Below are 22,196 nucleotides of genomic sequence, written 5' to 3' on the forward strand. Positions count from 1 at the left end.
TATCCTTCAAATCTCCTTTGACTTTTTTAGATTACCAACCCTATTGTCTCGTTGCCTTCACTTCTTCATGAATTTAGAATTTTTTTTTGTATCCAACTTTATAACCAAGTTTCAAAAGTTGGAGGCTTTGAATATATCCCTACCAGAATCCATGGTTCACACTTTACACCCTAGCTTCCCTTTCCACTGGGCCTCTTAATACCTAGGAACCCACATTCTGACAGATCCCATGAAGCTCTTTGCCTTGAACTTTCTCCCAATCATGCAAACAATCCATAGAGACCTGATTGCATGGAATAATTTAGCGCTTCCCTGGTTCGGAAGATGCAGTTTCCTGAAGATGAACGTGATACCTCGTATTTAGAACGTGATACCTCGTTTTTATCTTCTCCGAACACTGCCAATTCTTATTCCTACAACCTTCTTTTGCAATCTTCAATCCAAATTTACAAGACACCTTTGGCACAACAAGATGCCTTGCATCAGTAAGGCAATCCTGACGTGACCTAAACATAGGGGTGGGATGGGACTATCTGACCTGCAAAAATACCACACAGATACAGTAAACCCCCCTCCATTGCGGGGGTTACGTTCCGGACCCAGCAGCGAAAAGTGAAATTCCGCGAAATAGAAAAACCCTATTAAAATGCATTGTAGGCATGTTTATTTTACTGTCACTGTACATGTAGAAGCATTTTAAGGTCTTTAAACACACTTTTAAAACAATAGAAATTCATTTAAACACACAAACGATACTAAGAGACAAAGCAAGAGCTATGGAAAACACAATATTTCTCTTACGTCCTCCGACAGTCGCCGCCTCTTCATATTCGTCACATATGGGGTATTAGACTTTGCTCCGAAGGAGTAGCTAGGCAACAGAATATGTTAACAATAAAGCTTTAACATATCCCACCCTCAAGGGGTGGTCCCCTCAGTCAATACCCTCCTACTTCCTGCAACCATATCTCAGTTTTAATGTCTAGCTTGTCAGGAGTGGCTGGCTCTCTCTGTGCTGGGACTTTTTGTCCCAGACTCTTTCTTCTTTTTGATATTTTGTTTGAGTTTTCTCTCTACCTTTACTTAGCTGTTATTTTTGTCAGCATTAGTTAGTTCTTCGGTCGAAGAGGATCATGCGGACTGGGTCTCGGGCTGATCCCCCTGGTCGCAGGTCGTGGGTCAGTGGCTTCCCAGTCTGCCATCGAGCGTTCAGCCAGGTAACGCTCCTGGCACGGTGAACGACCCATCCCTGTTCGGTGCAGGGATGATTGGTGAGGTGGCTACCTCACCGGACGCTGTGCGGTTTCTGAACCGCCATTGTGTGCGTCTTGAATTGCGACTCTCCCTGCCTCATGTGCAGCGGCTTGTTCGCCTGTGCGGGTTCCCCACGCCATGTGAGGTAAGTGTATCTATGTGGGGACCTGTCTGTCTGGGGGGGGTCTCAGTCTGGGACTGTGTAACCTGCCTTTAATCACACTGCTTGTCTCCCTATATCTCGGCTGCATGCTGTGGGCTGCAAGGGGGGGGGGAGCTGTATGACACTGAGTATGTCAGGCTGGGCAGTGTGAGGAGCTGTGTGCTGTGGGGCATGTTTTTAATGGCATGTTGGGGCATATACAGCGATCGCTGCGGCGATCTAACATGTATCCATATTATGGGATAATATTGTGTGTGATTTTATGCACTGTGGAGCGGCGATTTCGGCGCCAAACGGCGCCATTTTACCGGCGCCCGCTCCGGCCGCATGGTTTACATGCACGGCGGCCATTTTCTTGTAGCCTCCATAGGCTTACATAGAGCGCCCTGGCAGCATCACTTCCTCTCTCCTGGAAGCACCGATCGAGGCAGCAGCAGCAGCGGAGTCTCCTCAGGTTTTATCCTTCTATTCCTGTATTCCATTGCCTGTATTCAGTCTGTATATTCCCTGTGGGGGTCTCATTGTGCCTGAGTGTGGTGCGGTGGGCTGCGCTTGCCGCGCTTGCTGTAAGGGGGCAGTTAACCCTTGGTTGTCTGGCATACAGGGGCAATGGATTCTCAGGAGGGCAAGTTTCCCACAGTATTGGTGGAAAGCCAGGGGACCGCTGTTTCCCCCCCAGGGGGGGATTTGGCCACTATTGTGGCTGGCCTTGCTGCACAGGTGCAAATGCTGGTGGCTGCTCAATCTACTAAACGGCCCAGAGTTACTCTGTCCTCTGACTCTGAGGGTGAAGGTGATGGGGCTGTTCTGGCGGGGACCCCCCTATCGGGGTCCCGCTCCTCTCTTGATCTAGTGGGGTCTGAGGTAGAGGCTGAAGTTGAGGGGGTTGATAATTCTCCCCCTGGCTCGCCTGAAGAGCTTGCAATCATGGATGAGTTGATTGCTTCCATTAAGCAGACGCTACGTTTGCAGGACGAGGTGTGTCCCCCAGCTGCCTTGGCGGCTTATGGGACGCAGAGAAAACGCAGGACGCCGCAGGTTTTTCCCTGCAATGCTGATTTTCAGCGCGCTGTTAAGGACCAATGGCGCGATTTGCGCAAGCCTTTTGCGGTACCAAGTAAATTTAAGCTGCGTTATCCTTTCTCGCCTGCCACTGATGAACGGTGGTGTGTGCCTCCGCCAGTGGATCATGCTATTGCGGTTTTGAACAAAGCCACTGCGATCCCTGCAGAGGGATCCCCTGTTTTCCGTGATGCCACGGATAGGAGACTGGAGTCTCTTGCCCGTCATACTTATTCTGTTACGGGTTCTATGCTTAAGGCTCTGTTTGCTTCTCTCATGGCGGCCCAGGCGATCGCAAGTTGGACGCAGATGCTTAGGCGCGTCCTAGTGGCCGATTCGGCCTCGGCGGCGACCCTGGATATGGTGGATCAGATCCACCAGGGTGTCATGTATCTGTGTGATGCGGACCTGGACCTGATTCCGTTGGCCGCGCGTGTGCACAGCGTGGCGGTGTTGTCTCGCCGCCTGGTTTGGTTGAAATGTTGGTCGGTGGACCAATCTTCACGTAAAACCTTAGCCAATCTGCCTTATGATGGGTCTCGCCTTTTTGGGGAGTCCCTGGATGTGTTGATTAAGGGGATTACCGGGGGTAAGAGCACTCTCTTGCCCCATTTCCCCAAGGCTAAGGGGGCTTCTGGGAAGAAGCATGCTCATTTTCGGCCCCCTCAGGGGTCCTTTCGTGCCTTTCGGCCGCACTACAAGGGCAAACCGTTCAAGGGCCAGGGCTCTCAGAAGAAACCCTGGTCTGGGAAACAGAAGTCCGGCCAATCCGGACCTGCGGCCCATAACAGTTCGGCCTGAAGGGGCGCCCTCACCCAGTTTTGGGGTGGGGGGACGCTTGCTCGGTTTTCTTCAGCCCTGGTTGGCCCGTGTGCGGGACAGATGGGTTCTGGAAATCGTTCGATCTGGTTACAAGATCGAGTTTCTCTCTCGGCCAGAGAGCAGATTTTTTCCCTCAAATCTACAACTGTCTCCAGAGCGCCTGCGGGATCTGCACCTGGCGGTGCGGGACCTGAGGGCTCAGGGAGTGGTGGTTCCGGTGCCTCATCGGGACAGATTTCGGGGGTTTTATTCCAATCTGTTCACCGTGCCCAGAAAGGAGGGCAAGGTTCGTCCAATTCTGGACTTGAAAGCTCTGAACCGCTCTGTGCGGGTTCGCAAGTTCCGCATGGAATCCCTGCGCTCGGTGGTGGCTGCCCTGGTTCCGGGGGAATTCATGGCCTCCATCGATTTGAAGGATGCGTATCTTCACATCCCCATATTCGAGGGTCATCAGAGATACCTTCGATTTGCCATTGCGGAGGATCACTACCAGTTCGTGGCGTTGCCCTTTGGGCTCGCCTCGGCTCCGCGGGTCTTCACCAAAGTGCTTGCACCGGTTCTGGCATTATTGAGAGCCCAGGGCATTTCTGTCCTGGGGTATCTGGACGACATTCTGATTCGGTCTGCGACCAGTCAGGGTCTGGAGAAGGACCTGTCTGTCACGATGCAAACTCTGCAGGAGTTCGGTTGGACGATAAATGTTCCAAAGTCGACACTGAGTCCGTCGGTTCGTCTTCCCTATCTGGGAATGATACTGGACTCGGTGCAGGCGAAGGTCTTCCTGCCGGAAGACAAACTCAGGACTCTTCAGGAGGAAGTCAGGTCCCTCAGGGACGTTCCGAACTCGTCTCTGCGGACGTGTATGAGATGTCTGGGATTGATGGTCTCGGCTTTCGAGGCGATTCCTTTCGCGCAGTTTCACACGCGGGGTCTCCAGGCGGAGTTCTTGTCCAAGTGGGACGGGCGACCTCAATCTCTGGATCTTCAGATCTCGTTGAGTCATCGCACCAGGGAAAACCTTCTGTGGTGGCTCCAGTCCCCGTTGGTGTCCGGGGGCAAGTCGTTTCGTCCGATCTCGTGGACGATAATCACCACGGATGCCAGCCTGTCGGGCTGGGGTGGTGTTCTGGGCGTTCTGTCCGCCCAGGGGACCTGGTCGGAGGGGGAGTCTTCCCTCCCGATCAACATTCTGGAATTGCGTGCGATAAGGCTCTGTCTTCATCGCTGGACGGACCGGCTGCAGGGCTGCCCGGTTCGGGTGCAGACGGACAATGCCACGGCGGTGGCCTACATCAACCACCAAGGGGGCACCAGGAGTGCCCGAGCGGCTCGAGAAGTGGCCGACATTCTGTCTTGGGCCGAGACTCATGTCCCGGCGATAACGGCGGTTCACATTCCGGGAGTGGAGAACTGGCAGGCGGACTATCTGAGTCGCCAGACCCTGGATCAGGGGGAATGGTCTCTCCACCCGGCTGTCTTCCAGATGTTGTGCGCGAAGTGGGGTCTTCCAGATGTGGACCTGTTCGCGTCTCGCCTCAACTACAAGGTGAAGAGGTTCGTGGCAAGGACGCGCGACCCTCGGGCAGACGCGTCGGACGCGTTAGTGGCCCCGTGGCATCAGTACAGGCTGCTGTACGCGTTTCCACCGATTCAGTTGCTGTCCCGGTTCCTTCGCAGGTTACACTCGGAACGCAGCACGGTGATTCTTGTGGCACCGGACTGGCCTCGCCGGTCCTGGTACGCAGACCTCGTGAATCTGGCGGTCGACGCCCCCTGGCGTCTGCCTCTTCGGGACGATCTACTGTCTCAAGGACCGATTTACCATCCTGCTTTACAGTCGCTGGCTTTGACGGCCTGGCTGTTGAGACCGAGGTCCTGAAGGAGAAGGGTCTCTCTCCAGAGGTTGTTCATACCTTGATCAACGCGAGGAAGTCTTCCTCGGGAAAGGTTTATTACCGTACTTGGAAGGCCTATTTTGCCTGGTGTGAGTCCAGGGGGTTTTCACCCCGCACGTACTCGGTTTCCCGTGTGCTGTCTTTCCTTCAGACGGGTGTCGATCAGCGTTTGGCGCTGGCTACGATAAAGGGTCAGGTGTCTGCGCTGGCCGTTCTGTTTCAACGTCCCGTGGCTTCCAACTCCTTGGTTGGCACTTTTATTCAGGGTGTGCGGCATCTGGTTCCTCCTAGGAGGGATCCTTTGCCCCCTTGGGACTTGAATCTAGTCCTGTCTGTGTTACAACGTGCTCCTTTTGAACAGATCAGGGAGATATCGTTGTCTATGTTGTCCAAAAAGGTCGCCTTTTTGGTGGCGATCACTTCGGCTCGCAGAGTGTCGGAACTGGCGGCTTTGTCCTGCAAGTCTCCGTACCTGGTTGTTCATTTGGATAAGGTGGTCTTGCGACCTAATCCTTCTTTTCTGCCGAAACGAGTTTCGGAATTCCATCTTAACGAGGATATTGTTTTGCCTTCGTTGTGCACGAAGCCTAAACATCCAAAGGAGGTGAGACTACATTCTCTGGATGTTGTTCGGGCGATTAGGGTTTACCTTACATCGACTGAGTCTTTTCGAAAGACGGACTCCTTGTTTGTTCTTCCAGAGGGTCCTCGGAAGGGCATGGCGGCTTCCGCCTCTACCATTGCCAAATGGATCAGGCAGACCATTGAACAGGCCTATGCCTTGCAGGGGAAGGTTCCCCCTGTGCCTGTGAAGGCGCACTCTACTAGATCTCTGAGTACGTCTTGGGCCTGTCGTCATGGGGCTTCTGTAGCCCAGGTGTGTAAGGCGGCGACTTGGTCGACCGTACACACTTTCACAAAATTCTACAAAGTAGATGTTCAGGCATCGGCGGATGCTTCCTTTGGCCGCAAGGTTCTTAGTGCGGCTGTTCCCTAGGGTCCCTTGTTGGGGACTCCTGGCTGTTGGGATAAGTTTTGTATCCCCTGGTTTTTTGTCTTTTCCTGGGTTGTTGCTCCTGTTGAGCACTTATTTTTGCTGTTGCCCAGCTGGTTTCCTTCCTTTGGTAAGGTTCCTTTCTTTGATGTGGAGACTGCGTTGCCTTTCGGCGCGGATGCGTTTCCCACCCCTCATGTTTGCACTGCTTTGGGACGTCCCCATATGTGACGAATATGAAGAGGCGGCGACTGTCGGAGGACGTAAGAGAAAACGGAATTTTTGTAAAATCTTACCTGTAAAATTCCTTTCTCTGAGTCCTCCGACAGTCGCCGCCCCCGCCCCTCTTTTGGGGTTTGAATGTATACTCTACTGCTATTCCACTAAAACTGAGATATGGTTGCAGGAAGTAGGAGGGTATTGACTGAGGGGACCACCCCTTGAGGGTGGGATATGTTAAAGCTTTATTGTTAACATATTCTGTTGCCTAGCTACTCCTTCGGAGCAAAGTCTAATACCCCATATGTGACGAATATGAAGAGGCGGCGACTGTCGGAGGACTCAGAGAAAGGAATTTTACAGGTAAGATTTTACAAAAATTCCGTTATTTCATTTTTAATGATTTATATAGTAAAATAACATTACAAATAAAAAAAGGCGAATTACCGCGACCGCAAAAACTGAACCGCGATGGAGCGGGGGTTTACTGTACATGACCTGAGTCACAGTTGGGTACAAACGCGGAGCATTCAAGCTATGGGTATCTTTGGAAGAAGACTGCTCCCCAGTACAACTTTTAGGCCTCCCTTGCGCAGGCCAGGGCATCCCCAGCTCTCTACTGAAACATCTCACGATAGCCCCAACGTTAGAAGAAACGCAGAAGTACTTTTCCTTGTCCAATTGCCAAACATTTTCCTAGTTTATGACCCCCCCCCCATACTGAGACACCCGGCCTTCATACCTGGTGGGTCAGCCAAACTTTTACAAGTCTGGGCATCTAAAGGGCTACTTAGAGTTTGGAATTTCCTTCATCGAGCCACTTGATGTGACCGTTTCCGTTCAAAAGAAAGCTACATACCGCTTCTTTCTTTTTCTTTTCATTTCTTATTTTCCTCCGTTCCAAGGCATCCCCTCTGACATCCTATGCTTGCCCCCTCTCCATTTTTAAAAGCTAGAAAATGCTGGGTAGCATCACACTATCGTATATTTTGCCACATTGTATACGACCTATTATTTCACCTATGCAGTCATTTTTCTGTCCATTTGAACACTAATTGTCTATTCTGGAGAAGCTTGCACTTTGGCCTACGTTGTACACGATGGCTTATGACAAATTCCTTGTGTTATGATCAGTGTTGCCAACCCCCGAGAGCGAAATTTACTGGCAGAACGTCCAAAATTTACGGACGGCACCAATTTTTTACTGGCATTGCAAAAATGTACATAAACAGGCTGTTTTCAGTGCTAAACCGTGCAAATATCAATACTTAAACTATAAACATGTAGATAGAGCTATTAGCAATGTGTTTAGGTTAAACAAAAGTCAAAAACCATATTTCTCCATTAACATGAAGATCAGATTAATATAACCCAGCCAGCACAGCGTTCCCCCATATATCAGAGTCCACTGCATTCCCCTTTACATCAGAGTTCCCTTTTACATCAGGGTCCGCAGAGTTCCCCCTTCGCACTGTAAGGGGAGAATCCTGCAGACTCTGATGTAAAGGGGAACGCCAGGAACTCTGATGTGGGGGGGCAATCTGGTGACCAGAGACCACCTTACACAGAGTGAATACATTAAGATATGGGGGGGGGAGGTTACTAATATAGAGGGATCTTTATATCAGTGCCCCCTTACATCAGTGACCCCCCCCCCCCATCAGACTGGTCTGGCGGCTCTGTCACTGACCTCCTCTCAGGTGCACTGTGCAGGGCTCAGTCAGATGGCCCCTGTCTCCACTCCGCAGGCCCCGCACATCTGACTTCTCCCGTGACCCCCCATCCCGGCAGCTCTCTCACTCTTGACTCCTCTCCAGACTCCCCTGCAGACATGATAAAAGACAAGAGATGGTCAAAGACTGCGGACATGGTACAGGAGGTGATCAGAGACTGCGGACATGGTACAGGAGGTGGTCCGAGACTGCGGACATGGTACAGAGGGGTGGTCAAGGACTGCGGACATGGTACAGAGGGGTGGTCAGGGACTGCGGACATGGTACAGAGGGGTGGTCAGGGACTGCGGACATGGTACAGAGGGGTGGTCAGGGACTGCGGACATGGTACAGAGGGGTGGTCAGGGACTGCGGACATGGTACAGAGGGGTGGTCAGGGACTGCGGACATGGTACAGAGGGGTGGTCAGGGACTGCGGACATGGTACAGAGGGGTGGTCAGGGACTGCGGACATGGTACAGAGGGGTGGTCAGGGACTGCGGACATGGTACAGAGGGGTGGTCAGGGACTGCGGACATGGTACAGAGGGGTGGTCAGGGACTGCGGACATGGTACAGAGGGGTGGTCAGGGACTGCGGACATGGTACAGAGGGGTGGTCAGGGACTGCGGACATGGTACAGAGGGGTGGTCAGGGACTGCGGACATGGTACAGAGGGGTGGTCAGGGACTGCGGACATGGTACAGAGGGGTGGTCAGGGACTGCGGACATGGTACAGAGGGGTGGTCAGGGACTGCGGACATGGTACAGAGGGGTGGTCAGGGACTGCGGACATGGTACAGAGGGGTGGTCAGGGACTGCGGACATGGTACAGAGGGGTGGTCAGGGACTGCGGACATGGTACAGAGGGGTGGTCAGGGACTGCGGACATGGTACAGGGGGGTGGTCAGGGACTGTGTACATGGTACAGGAGATGGTCAGAGCTCTCCACATGAGTGTCCTCCTAAGTCCCCTTCACCTCTCCACAGCCACAAACATCAGTGACATTACTAGTGCAGAGTGAGTGAAGCTGTGACACTGCCTGTGGAGAGGTGAAGGGGGCACAGGAGAAGGACACTGATGCCCTCTGCCCCCTGACTCATCTCTCTACTCCAATCTGCTCCTTCTAGCTGTCGGAGGCTCGGAGCCCCAGCACTTACCAGTCCTCTGCCTCAGCTGTCACAGTCTGCGACTGCTCTGTCCACTCCACCATCCATCCAGCATCTCCTAGTTCACTCCACTCCAGTCCACAGACAGAGTTAGTGACTCGGCCAGCAGCACTTACCAGTCCTCTGCCTCGGCTGTCAGTCTGCGACTGCTCTGTCCACTCCACCAGGCATCCATCTAGCGGCAGCATCTCCTAGTCCACTCCAGATAGACAGAGTGAGTGACTCTGCATAGTCGCTGGCGGCTGGCTGCGGCAAAACTTAAATTATGGCGGGGGCGGGCGCAGGCGGGCAGTGCAGTGGCACTCGTCCAACGAGTAGTGCGAGTCTGGCAGTCTGCATCGCTAGAGAGTCGAGAGAAGAACTCGGGGATCTCCGGAACTGCGCGCCACGCATGCGCAGTTCTGACAGTGCCGCCGCCGCAGTAGATTTGCGGGCACTTTTCTCCTGCTACGGGCATTTACGGGCAGGAGAAAAGTGCCCTTTTTTTACGGGCTGTCCGTAAATCTACGGGCGGTTGGCAACACTGGTTATGATGCATACGCTTTAGAATAAAGAATTCTAAAAAAAAAGTAAGTCTTTCATACACTTGAGCTACTTATTAAAATGGAGGTGGTGTGAATGTGTCCTCACCTCCACCATCCTGACCATTTTAACTCTGCTATTGACCATTTACCACCGGTAGTGCTAACAGCACACTTACATTTATCTCTCTAAAAAGCCTCTACACGGATTTTACTGAACGGAGTTTCTTGAGGTTGCCACTGCTATGTATTGTTTTCCCTGGAAGTGGAAAGCCTACTTAATATGACCACATGTAATCCTGAGATATGGGTGTCCAAAGCATACAAAATGACAGGGAGGAAATATTTTTATTTAAAAAAATGCTTGCTTATCTAATCGTGTAAGTTACTGCTACTTTTCCTTTATAGGCATCTACTGAATCTCTCCGTACCATTGGACTTTAAAGCACCCGTAGGCAAAGTCGAAGGATGTTTTATTACTTCAGGTTTACAAACGTCCTATCTCTGGCTTGTTTTCTGGTGAGTTTTTTTTCCCTCTGCTTGTCTTAAATCATTGCTACTGGAAAAAGCAGTCACTAAATTGGCTATTTTGTGCGATCAGCTGCATGTTTATCTGGTAAATCTGTAACATCCTCCTAAACTCAAAAAAGTTAAGATTTCCTATGTTATAAGGCACTATTAGAAATGTTAGTTGTGCCTAAGCAGTACATATTTTTGTCTCTATCTTGAACTCCTTCTGAAAATAGTACATCTACTGGTATGTGAGTTTGCCTAAGCACTCCTATTCCTACAGCGTCATAGGTGTATATCTGCAGTATAAAGTATATATCAGTATGCCTCTCAGATTTAGTCTCTGGAGATTTGGTGGTGTAAATGCTGTGCAGCATACTTTCCATTTGCTGGAACAAAATCCTGCATCTCCAAGATGGTCATCTCAATTTGGAGAGTCCAAAAAAAGGCATGGTCAGTCAATAATGGGGAAAGATCCGCTGCAAGGAGCACAACCAATATGGGTCCTTTGCTCTAGGTCGTGCCTTTTTTGGGCACAGTTTCCAGAATTCTGTTTTTTTTTTCTTTTTAACCACTTTACCACCGGAGGATTTTGCGGTCTTACGTCCAGGCCACTTTTTGAGATTCAGCACTGTGCAACTTTAACTGACAATTGCGCGGTCGTGCGACGCCGTACCCAAACAAAATTTACGTCCTTTTTTTTTCCCCATAAACAAAAAGAGCGTAAATTTTGAAAAAATAAAAATATTTTTCACATTTTTTTTTATATGAAATCCCCCCCCCCCCCCCCCCCAAAAAAAAATGTAAAAATCAAATTTTTTTTACATTTTTGGCCAATTTGTTTTCTTCTACCTATGTTTGGTAAAAAAAAAATCACAATAAGCGTATTTTGATTGGTTTGCGCAAAAGTTATTGCGTTTACTAAGGGAAAGATTTCTGTCATTTTTGGTGTTTTTTTTTTTTTTTTTTTTTAACGAGTAATGGCGGCGATCTGCGATTTTTTTTTTTGCGGGATTGCGGCGGACAGATCGGACCTTTGACTGACATTTTTGACACTTTTGGGGGTACCAGTGACATTTCTACAGTAATCAGTGCTATAAATATGCACTGTTACTGTAAAAATGACACTGGCAGGGAAGGGGTTAATGTATGCCTGGTGCTTACTAACGTGTGTGGGGGGAGGTGACACAGGGACAGATCGCATGTTCAGCTATGCTGAACCCTGCAATCTGTCACTGTCACTTAGGAGATCCGCCCGCTTTGTTTACACAAGCGGGCGGATCTCCAAACTCGATTCCCTGACGATCGGGGAAGAGCAGCGTCGATAGCCGCTGCTCCTCCCCTGGCCCGACTCCCGCTGTGACTGAAAACAGCGGGAGCGAGCCTCCAGCGGCGTGCGAGCGCCGCCCACAAGGGGAGGAGTCTGGCGACGTAGGTCTACGTCGTCAGACCTACAAGAGCCACTTTGCCGCAGTAGTACTACGGTACTCAGCGGTAAAGTGGTCTACGTCGCTGGACGGAATCGAGCCACTTTGCCGCAGTACAGTCCCAGTGACTGGTCGGCAAGTGGTTAAGACTGTCAAGGATATAGCATAGTTTTTGCAGTGGAATTGGGACAGCTACTTTAATTTTCCTCCAGAGTATAAGGGTTTAGTAATGTGCTGCATATCCTGTATTGCCAACCAAAGTCACTGTGACATGCACTTTATTTTTATTTGCAGCCTATGGCAATCTCTATACGCAAGCACAGCTGAGTCAGTCGATGCATATGAATCTGCATTAGGGGCTTTGTCGCAAAAGAATATTCTGCAAAAGCTTTGGATAGAGTGAGTAGAAGAATTCTATCATTTCACAGGAAACCTTTCACACATACGACTGTCATAATATTTATTGGCTCTTTTCGTTTCAGTTATCTTGTCTTTACTAACAGCAAACTTGTGGGATTCAGAAATAAAGTCCAAGATAGTAAGCATTTTACAGATTTAGTTAACAGATGCCTACTGACTGTTCCTACACGGGACCCAACTCCTTTTAGCACAGCTGATTATTGGACCAACTATGAGTTTCACAATTCAGTAAGTTTTTTTTTTTTTTATTTTTTAACTACTTTGATATTCCCATATTTTCATTGAAGACTTTTATATACCATTCTGCTTAAAACATTGAACTGAAATTATAACTAAAGGTAAAACTTTTATTTTTACTTATGATTAGAACACCTGTCAGGTTTTTATTGCTGTCAGTGCCTCTATTAAGAAGATTCACCCTCTCTATTTGTCATGTTTACCATTATAATTGAAAATAAAAGAAAAACCCACATTTTTGGTTGTCCCCAATGAGACTCTAGTTCTGGTGGTCCCCAAAGAATTCCCTTAACTTGCAGGGATTTCCTCTCACTTCCTGTTTGGCTATGGGGAAGGAAGTGAAGGGAAATGTCCGCAATGGGACACAGTTGGTGAAAAAAAAAATCTGACAGACATTCTAACCCTTCCTTGCTCTATCCAAAATAGAAAAAAATTCTAGGGTCACTTTCACACTGGCAGGCTCCGCCACCAGATCCGCCTGCTCAGTGAAGGATCTCTCCTCTGATCCCCGCTGAGCAGTCGGATAACTATACTCTGTCTGCTTATGTAGAGCGGACACTGCACCCCATTTTCCTATGTCAGTCAGATGTAAACGGACAGGAGGTCCGACGATCATCCGATCTGCCAGACTGATGGGGAACGGATCCCCCATCCGTCTGTTTTTATCGCATGGGATCGAATGTAAGCAGGTGTAAATGGACACATGTTCGTTTACAGCCGCCGCTCTATAGAGGGCAATGGATGGTCTGATACGGTCCGCCTCAAAAACTGACAGGCGGACCCTCCCGTGTGAAAGGGGCCTAAGGCTTTGGCAGGTAACTTTATTATAAAATGCTTATGTATAATCAGTAGTGTAGTTACTAAACTGTGCTTCTTTTTCAAAGCATAGTATTATCTGATTTATTCTACTCCACTTCACCTCACTGACATCAGTACAGCATGACTGGACTGGTGGAAAATCTGAGATTCCCTCAAGTATAATTCATAAATGGGACAAGTGTTGCTCAGCAGCTGCCAATTCAATTCAGATTTTCACAAACAAAAATGGATTGGTTGTTGGAGCAGCATAGAATTGCTGCCATTAAGGACCACTAATAGGCTGTAATCTTCAGCATGTGCCCACCTCGAGGTTTCTATCTGTGTGGCGGTGGCTGGGTACGGTAGAACAGGTTGAAGAATTGCATTTTATTTGGTTATTTGTTTTTGCTTTCAGGTTATTTATTTCTATGTGAGCTGTGTTCCCAAGTCACAGCATTCTAAGATTTTGGAGCGCTTTTCCTCCATGATGCCTGCAAATCTTGGTCTTGCACTCAGGTGAGCTAATGGTTTTAAAGTGTTTAAGAATTCACTTGTTGGATTCTGTATGTAATACAGCAGTAGTGTTATTTTAATGGTATACTTACCTAATTTTGGTACTTACTGTACTTGTCATTTCGTTTGCCAATTGCAAGCAGTTGGTATTTCTTCTCACTCTGAAAGTGCATTATAAAAAAATGTCCTAGATCCCCCTCCAGAGGGGCAGAGGCAGGCATTTAGGTCACATAACTGCTGTGATTGGCTGTCAGAGCGGTCACATGATCGGAAAGCTCCCATTCGCAAATATGAGTCAGTAGCTTTCCAGTACCCGCTAGGAGCATGCACCTGCATATATGTGTGACCAGCATCAAGGGGTTAAACACTCCAGTTCATACACTCCTGCATACTTTGTATGGAGCAGAGCAATTTTTACATTTCTTTTGAAGTCTTTCAAAAATGTTGTGGTATTTTTTTTATGCAATCTATAGACAAACACATTTTTTTCCCCATTTAATCGGGATCGTGATTATCATGGTGAATTTTTCATCTACGTCTCAGTCTATACCTCTGTACAGGCTTTCATTTAGATAGCTGGAGGAAGTGCCAATGGACTGTGGTTGCAGTTGTTACTGCACTTGTGTTCTATTTAGAACTACAAGTCTGTCTGCCCCTTTGCTTGGCAACATGCAACACCCTAAATACGGGTGTAACATGTTGCTAAATGTGGAGTGGGCTTATAAATAATCATGTTTAGATAATGGAAATTAAAAAAAGTAAATAGCAGTAGGAGGAATTTATTAGGATATATTAGAGTTATCTAACAGATTACTACATCTGTGCTGTGTTCCATCTACCTCACTTATGTGAATGAGGTTTTTCTTTTTTTCAAGTTGGTGCAACGGGGGGAAAAATCAATTAATCTATGCCTAGCTTAACAGCCGCCAGCTGCAGCTGTCAGAATACCTGGGCAGAGGCTGCATTATCTGTCAATTTTCCACCCAGCTCCTTTGATTTTCTGATCGGGCCACCCACTAAGCAATTTTCTTCTGATTCCTCAGGATCCAGCCTAAATTTGAAAGTGTGTGGTCAGCCTAAGGCCCGTTTCACACATGTGAACTATTCATTTCATCAGTTCAGTCACCTTTATTTCAAAGAAAAAACAGATTAGGTTTACATCAGTTATCTGTTTTTTGCAGTCGTTTTTTATTTTTTTTATTACCACACCACTACCAATGCAAAAAGGGATACAAATACAGTTTGTCCGTTTACATCAGTTCTTCATCCGTTCCATTTTTTTTAACGGAACAAAAATAGTGCTTTGATCATTTTCAAAACATGGATGCTGGCGGATGTAAACTAATGTAAATGTATGATCAGCCGTTTACATCAGTTTTTCCAAAGAAATACATTAAGGTTTGTTTTTCATCCATCAACAAATGGATAAAAAAAATGAACAAATGGTCTGCATGTTTGAAAGGTGCCTAAGAGTTAATGAGTGATTAAATGGAAGCAATTTTTTTAAAATGGCGTTTTTTTGCCACTGCGTTTACAGAACTCCCAGCTGATTTTTAACACCCAATTATCCACAAGTGGTAAAAAATTTTATAAGCGATATATGGTATATTAATGCAATATTCTAGGAAGCAGATACCAATGGCATGAATAATGAATCACAGAATTAAATTGTTTATGCTGCTCAGCGATGACTTACATTTGTTTTTAATTTTTTATTTGTATTCTCCCTGGCAGAGCAGAATAAAGCTGTGCCATAAATGGGTAGAATTTCGAAATAAATTCTTAGGAAAAGAATGTTCTAAAGAAGTTTGTTCAAAATCAAACAATCTTTCGAACAGCATTCAAATGTTCAAAGTATTTTTAAGTTCTATCAATCTATGTCCAGCTTAAAAGGCTCTCCGGTCTCCTGGCTGATGGCAGTGGTAAAAAGACCATCTCATTTCAAACATTAAAGGCTTTCTCTAGCAGCCTAGACCATGTCAATTATGAGCTGTTAGCATATATATTAGACCGGTCATCCTTCTTTTACAAATATTTTAGTAAATTTTTTTCCAAAAGCATCAGTACAGGTAAGGCATGGTCCGTATGTACATTATATGAATTGCGAGTTAACAATTGTTTTACAGAAAGACACTATTTGTATAAACTCCAATGAGTACAAAGGGAAAACACAGTACAGATGTGACTGGCTCATTGGTCTTAAATACAAAATTCCAAAAGTAGGTAGGGAGAAGAGAATACGGATTTAGTCTAGATGTAGGGAGCAAGGAAGAAATATCTTGTGCTGCCTATTTGGTGTGGTCATCTTGAATAGATAGCTATATTGTCTGTCGTCAAATGATGTAGTTGGCAATAAGGAAAGTGGGGAAATGGGGAGGAGGATGTTGGGGAATGGGGGGGGGGGGGAAGGTCAACTTGGGCATTGGAAATGGTGAGACCTAGTACAGTAGTAAACTTCCAGGTTGCCTGCCTCCAGGCTTTAGCAATAGTTTGACATGTTTCTAAGAAAATTACAGATGCTAATTTTAGCTCAGACCTAGTGAGATGGGGAAAATTGGTTTGTGAAATAACACAGTGGATAAAAAGTCTACACATCCCTGGTTAAGTCGGGTTTCTGTGATGTAAAAAAATGAGACAAAGATAAATCCTTTCAGAACTTTATCCACCTTTTAATGTGACCTATAAACTGTACAACTCAGTTGAACAACAAACTGAAATCTTTTAGGTGCAGGGAAGTAAAAATAATATGGTTGCATAAGTGTGCATGCCCTTAAATAATACTTTGTTGACGCACCTTTTAATTTTATGACAGCACTCAGTCTTTTTGGGTTTGAGTCTATCAGCATGGCACATCTTGACTTGGCAATATTTGCTCACTCTTCTTTGCAAAAACACTCCAAATCTGTCAGATTGCGAGGTTATCTCCTGTGCACAGCCGCCTTCAGATCACCCCACAGATTTTCAATCGGATTCAGGTGTGGGGTCTGGTTTGGCCTTTCCAAAACCTTATTTTTCTGGTGAAGCCATTCCTTTGTTGAGTTGGCTGTATGCTTTGGCTCATTGTCGTGCTAAAAGATGAAGTTCCTCTTCATGTTCAGCTTTATAGCAGAAGCCTAAAGATTTTGTTCCAATATTGACTTTTTCTCTTACGTCCTCCGACAGTCGCCGCCTCTTCATATTCGTCACATATGGGGTATTAGACTTTGCTCCGAAGGAGTAGCTAGGCAACAGAATATGTTAACAATAAAGCTTTAACATATCCCACCCTCAAGGGGTGGTCCCCTCAGTCAATACCCTCCTACTTCCTGCAACCATATCTCAGTTTTAATGTCTAGCTTGTCAGGAGTGGCTGGCTCTCTCTGTGCTGGGACTTTTTGTCCCAGACTCTTTCTTCTTTTTGATATTTTGTTTGAGTTTTCTCTCTACCTTTACTTAGCTGTTATTTTTGTCAGCATTAGTTAGTTCTTCGGACGAAGAGGATCATGCGGACTGGGTCTCGGGCTGATCCCCCTGGTCGCAGGTCGTGGGTCAGTGGCTTCCCAGTCTGCCATCGAGCGTTCAGCCAGGTAACGCTCCTGGCACAGTGAACGACCCATCCCTGTTCGGTGCAGGGATGATTGGTGAGGTGGCTACCTCACCGGACGCTGTGCGGTTTCTGAACCGCCATTGTGTGCGTCTTGAATTGCGACTCTCCCTGCCTCATGTGCAGCGGCTTGTTCGCCTGTGCGGGTTCCCCACGCCATGTGAGGTAAGTGTATCTATGTGGGGACCTGTCTATCTGGGGGGGGTCTCAGTCTGGGACTGTGTAACCTGCCTTTAATCACACTGCTTGTCTCCCTATCTCTCGGCTGCATGCTGTGGGCTGCAAGGGGGGGGGGGAGCTGTATGACACTGAGTATGTCAGGCTGGGCAGTGTGAGGAGCTGTGTGCTGTGGGGCATGTTTTTAATGGCATGTTGGGGCATATACAGCGATCGCTGCGGCGATCTAACATGTATCCATATAATGGGATAATATTGTGTGTGATTTTATGCACTGTGGAGCGGCGATTTCGGCGCCAAACGACGCCATTTTACCGGCGCCCGCTCCGGCCGCATGGTTTACATGCACGGCGGCCATTTTCTTGTAGCCTCCATAGGCTTACATAGAGCGCCCTGGCAGCATCACTTCCTCTCTCCTGGAAGCACCGATCGAGGCAGCAGCAGCAGCGGAGTCTCCTCAGGTTTTATCCTTCTATTCCTGTGTTCCATTGCCTGTATTCAGTCTGTATATTCCCTGTGGGGGTCTCATTGTGCCTGAGTGTGGTGCGGTGGGCTGCGCTTGCCGCGCTTGCTGTAAGGGGGCAGTTAACCCTTGGTTGTCTGGCATACAGGGGCAATGGATTCTCAGGAGGGCAAGTTTCCCACAGTATTGGTGGAAAGCCAGGGGACCGCTGTTTCCCCCCCAGGGGGGGATTTAGCCACTATTGTGGCTGGCCTTGCTGCACAGGTGCAAATGCTGGTGGCTGCTCAATCTGCTAAACGGCCCAGAGTTGCTCTGTCCTCTGATTCTGAGGGTGAAGGTGATGGGGCTGTTCTGGCGGGGACCCCCCTATCGGGGTCCCGCTCCTCTCTTGATCTAGTGGGGTCTGAGGTAGAGGCTGAAGTTGAGGGGGTTGATAATTCTCCCCCTGGCTCGCCTGAAGAGCTTGCAATCATGGATGAGTTGATTGCTTCCATTAAGCAGACGCTACGTTTGCAGGACGAGGTGTGTCCCCCCGCTGCCTTGGCGGCTTATGGGACGCAGAGAAAACGCAGGACGCCGCAGGTTTTTCCCTGCAATGCTGATTTTCAGCGCGCTGTTAAGGACCAATGGCGCGATTTGCGCAAGCCTTTTGCGGTACCAAGTAAATTTAAGCTGCGCTATCCTTTCTCGCCTGCCACTGATGAACGGTGGTGTGTGCCTCCGCCAGTGGATCATGCTATTGCGGTTTTGAACAAAGCCACTGCGATCCCTGCAGAGGGATCCCCTGTTTTCCGTGATGCCACGGATAGGAGACTGGAGTCTCTTGCCCGTCATACTTATTCTGTTACGGGTTCTATGCTTAAGGCTCTGTTTGCTTCTCTCATGGCGGCCCAGGCGATCGCAAGTTGGACGCAGATGCTTAGGCGCGTCCTAGTGGCCGATTCGGCCTCGGCGGCGACCCTGGATATGGTGGATCAGATCCACCAGGGTGTCATGTATCTGTGTGATGCGGACCTGGACCTGATTCCGTTGGCCGCGCGTGTGCACAGCGTGGCGGTGTTGTCTCGCCGCCTGGTTTGGTTGAAATGTTGGTCGGTGGACCAATCTTCACGTAAAACCTTAGCCAATCTGCCTTATGATGGGTCTCGCCTTTTTGGGGAGTCCCTGGATGTGTTGATTAAGGGGATTACCGGGGGTAAGAGCACTCTCTTGCCCCATTTCCCCAAGGCTAAGGGGGCTTCTGGGAAGAAGCATGCTCATTTTCGGCCCCCTCAGGGGTCCTTTCGTGCCTTTCGGCCGCACTACAAGGGCAAACCGTTCAAGGGCCAAGGCTCTCAGAAGAAGCCCTGGTCTGGGAAACAGAAGTCCGGTCAATCCGGACCTGCGGCCCATAACAGTTCGGCCTGAAGGGGCGCCCTCACCCAGTTTTGGGGTGGGGGGACGCTTGCTCGGTTTTCTTCAGCCCTGGTTGGCCCGTGTGAGGGACAGATGGGTTCTGGAAATCGTTCGATCTGGTTACAAGATCGAGTTTCTCTCTCGGCCGGAGAGCAGATTTTTTCCCTCAAATCTTCAACTGTCTCCAGAGCGCCTGCGGGATCTGCACCTGGCGGTGCGGGACCTGAGGGCTCAGGGAGTGGTGGTTCCGGTGCCTCATCGGGACAGATTTCGGGGGTTTTATTCCAATCTGTTCACCGTGCCCAGGAAGGAGGGCAAGGTTCGTCCGATTCTGGACTTGAAAGCTCTGAACCGCTCTGTGCGAGTTCGCAAGTTCCGCATGGAATCCCTGCGCTCGGTGGTGGCTGCCCTGGTTCCGGGGGAATTCATGGCCTCCATCGATTTGAAGGATGCGTACCTTCACATCCCCATATTCGAGGGTCATCAGAAGTACCTTCGATTTGCCATTGCGGAGGATCACTACCAGTTTGTGGCGTTGCCCTTTGGGCTCGCCTCGGCTCCGGGGGTCTTCACCAAGGTGCTTGCACCGGTTCTGGCATTATTGAGAGCCCAGGGCATTTGTCCTGGGGTATCTGGACGACATTCTGGTTCGGTCTGCAACCAGACAGGGTCTGGAGAAGGACCTGTCTGTCACAATGCAAACTCTGCAGGAGTTTGGCTGGACGATAAATGTTCCACAGTCGACAATGAGTCCGTCGGTTCGTCTCCCCTATCTGGGAATGATACTGGACTCAGTGCAGGCGAAGGTCTTCCTGCCGGAAGACAAACTCAGGACTCTTCAGGAGGAAGTCAGGTCCCTCAGGGACGTTCCACACTCGTCTCTGCGGACGGGTATGAGATGTCTGGGATTGATGGTCTCGGCCTTCGAGGCGATTCCTTTCGCGCAGTTTCACATGCGGGGTCCCCAAGCGGAGATCCTGTCCAGGTGGGACGGGCGACCTCAATCTCTGGATCTTCAGATCTCGTTGAGTCATCGCACCAGGGAAAACCTTCTGTGGTGGCTCCAGTCCCCGTTGGTGTCCGGGGGCAAGTCGTTTCGTCCGATCTCGTGGACGATAATCACCACGGATGCCAGCCTGTCGGGCTGGGGTGGTGTTCTGGGCGTTCTGTCCGCCCAGGGGACCTGGTCGGAGGGGGAGTCTTCCCTTCCGATCAACATTCTGGAATTGCGTGCGATAAGGCTCTGTCTTCATCGCTGGACGGATCGGCTGCAGGGCTGCCCGGTTCGGGTGCAGACGGACAATGCCACGGCGGTGGCCTACATCAACCACCAAGGGGGCACCAGGAGTGCCCGAGCGGCTCGAGAAGTGGCCGACATTCTGTCTTGGGCCGAGACTCCTGTCCCGGCGATAACGGCGGTTCACATTCCGGGAGTGGAGAACTGGCGGGCGGACTATCTGAGTCGCCAGACCCTGGATCAGGGGGAATGGTCTCTCCACCCGGCTGTCTTCCAGATGTTGTGCGCGAAGTGGGGTCTTCCAGATGTGGACCTGTTCGCGTCTCGCCTCAACTACAAGGTGAAGAGGTTCGTGGCAAGGACGCGCGACCCTCGGGCAGACGCGTCGGACGCGTTAGTGGCCCCGTGGCATCAGTACAGGCTGATGTACGCGTTTCCACCGATTCAGTTGCTGTCCAGGTTCCTTCGCAGGTTGCACTCGGAACGCAGCACGGTGATTCTTGTGGCACCGGACTGGCCTCGCCGGTCCTGGTACGCAGACCTCGTGAATCTGGCGGTCGACGCTCCTTGGCGTCTGCCTCTTCGAGACGATCTACTGTCTCAAGGACCGATTTACCATCCTGCTTTACAGTCGCTGGCTTTGACGGCCTGGCTGTTGAGACCGAGGTCCTGAAGGAGAAGGGTCTCTCTCCAGAGGTCGTTCATACTTTGATCAACGCGAGGAAGTCTTCCTCGGGGAAGGTTTATTACCGTACTTGGTAGGCCTATTTTGCCTGGTGTGAGTCCAGGGGGTTTTCACCCCGCACGTACTCGGTTTCCCGTGTGCTGTCATTCCTTCAGACGGGTGTCGATCAGCGTTTGGCGCTGGCTACGATTAAGGGTCAGGTGTCGGCGCTGGCCGTTCTGTTTCAACGTCCCGTGGCTTCCAACTCCTTGGTTGGCGCTTTTATTCAGGGTGTGCGGCATCTGGTTCCTCCTAGGAGGGATCCTTTGCCCCCTTGGGACTTGAATCTAGTTCTATCTGTGTTACAACGTGCTCCTTTTGAACAGATCAGGGAGATCTCGTTGTCTATGTTGTCCAAAAAGGTCGCCTTTTTGGTGGCGATCACTTCGGCTCGCAGAGTGTCGGAACTGGCGGCTTTGTCCTGCAAGTCTCCGTACCTGGTTGTTCATTTGGTTAAGGTGGTCTTGCGACCTAATCCTTCTTTTCTACCGAAACGAGTTTCGGAATTCCATCTTAACGAGGATATTGTTTTGCCTTCGTTGTGCACGAAGCCTAAACATCCGAAGGAGGTGAGATTGCACTCTCTGGATGTTGTTCGGGCGATAAGGGTTTACCTTAAATCGACTGAGTCTTTTCGTAAGACTGACTCCTTGTTTGTTCTTCCAGAGGGTCCTCGGAAGGGCATGGCGGCTTCCGCCTCTACCATTGACAAATGGATCAGGCAGACCATTGAACAGGCCTATGCCTTGCAGGGGAAGGTTCCCCCTGTGCCTGTGAAGGCGCACTCTACTAGATCACTGAGTACGTCTTGGGCCTGCCGTCATGGGGCTTCTGTAGCCCAGGTGTGTAAGGCGGCGACTTGGTCGACCGTACACACTTTCACAAAATTCTACAAAGTAGAT

The 22,196-nt window shown here is 49.3% G+C and overlaps 1 protein-coding gene across 2 annotated transcripts in view; it reads left to right on the forward strand.

The window, feature by feature from the left end:
• Nucleotides 1–22,196, forward strand: part of ZFC3H1 (zinc finger C3H1-type containing) — a 198,484-nt gene that overhangs the window by 167,218 nt on the left and 9,070 nt on the right. For both annotated transcript variants that reach the window (XM_082253106.1, XM_082253107.1), the window contains exons 28-31: nucleotides 10,219–10,329; nucleotides 12,042–12,146; nucleotides 12,230–12,395; nucleotides 13,618–13,718. In XM_082253106.1, coding sequence (XP_082109232.1) covers nucleotides 10,219–10,329; nucleotides 12,042–12,146; nucleotides 12,230–12,395; nucleotides 13,618–13,718 — 483 coding nt within the window. The remainder of the gene's footprint in view (nucleotides 1–10,218; nucleotides 10,330–12,041; nucleotides 12,147–12,229; nucleotides 12,396–13,617; nucleotides 13,719–22,196) is intronic.

The sequence above is a fragment of the Pelophylax lessonae genome (assembly GCF_965119305.1).
Source record: "Pelophylax lessonae genome assembly, chromosome: 4".
Taxonomy (NCBI): domain Eukaryota; kingdom Metazoa; phylum Chordata; class Amphibia; order Anura; family Ranidae; genus Pelophylax; species Pelophylax lessonae.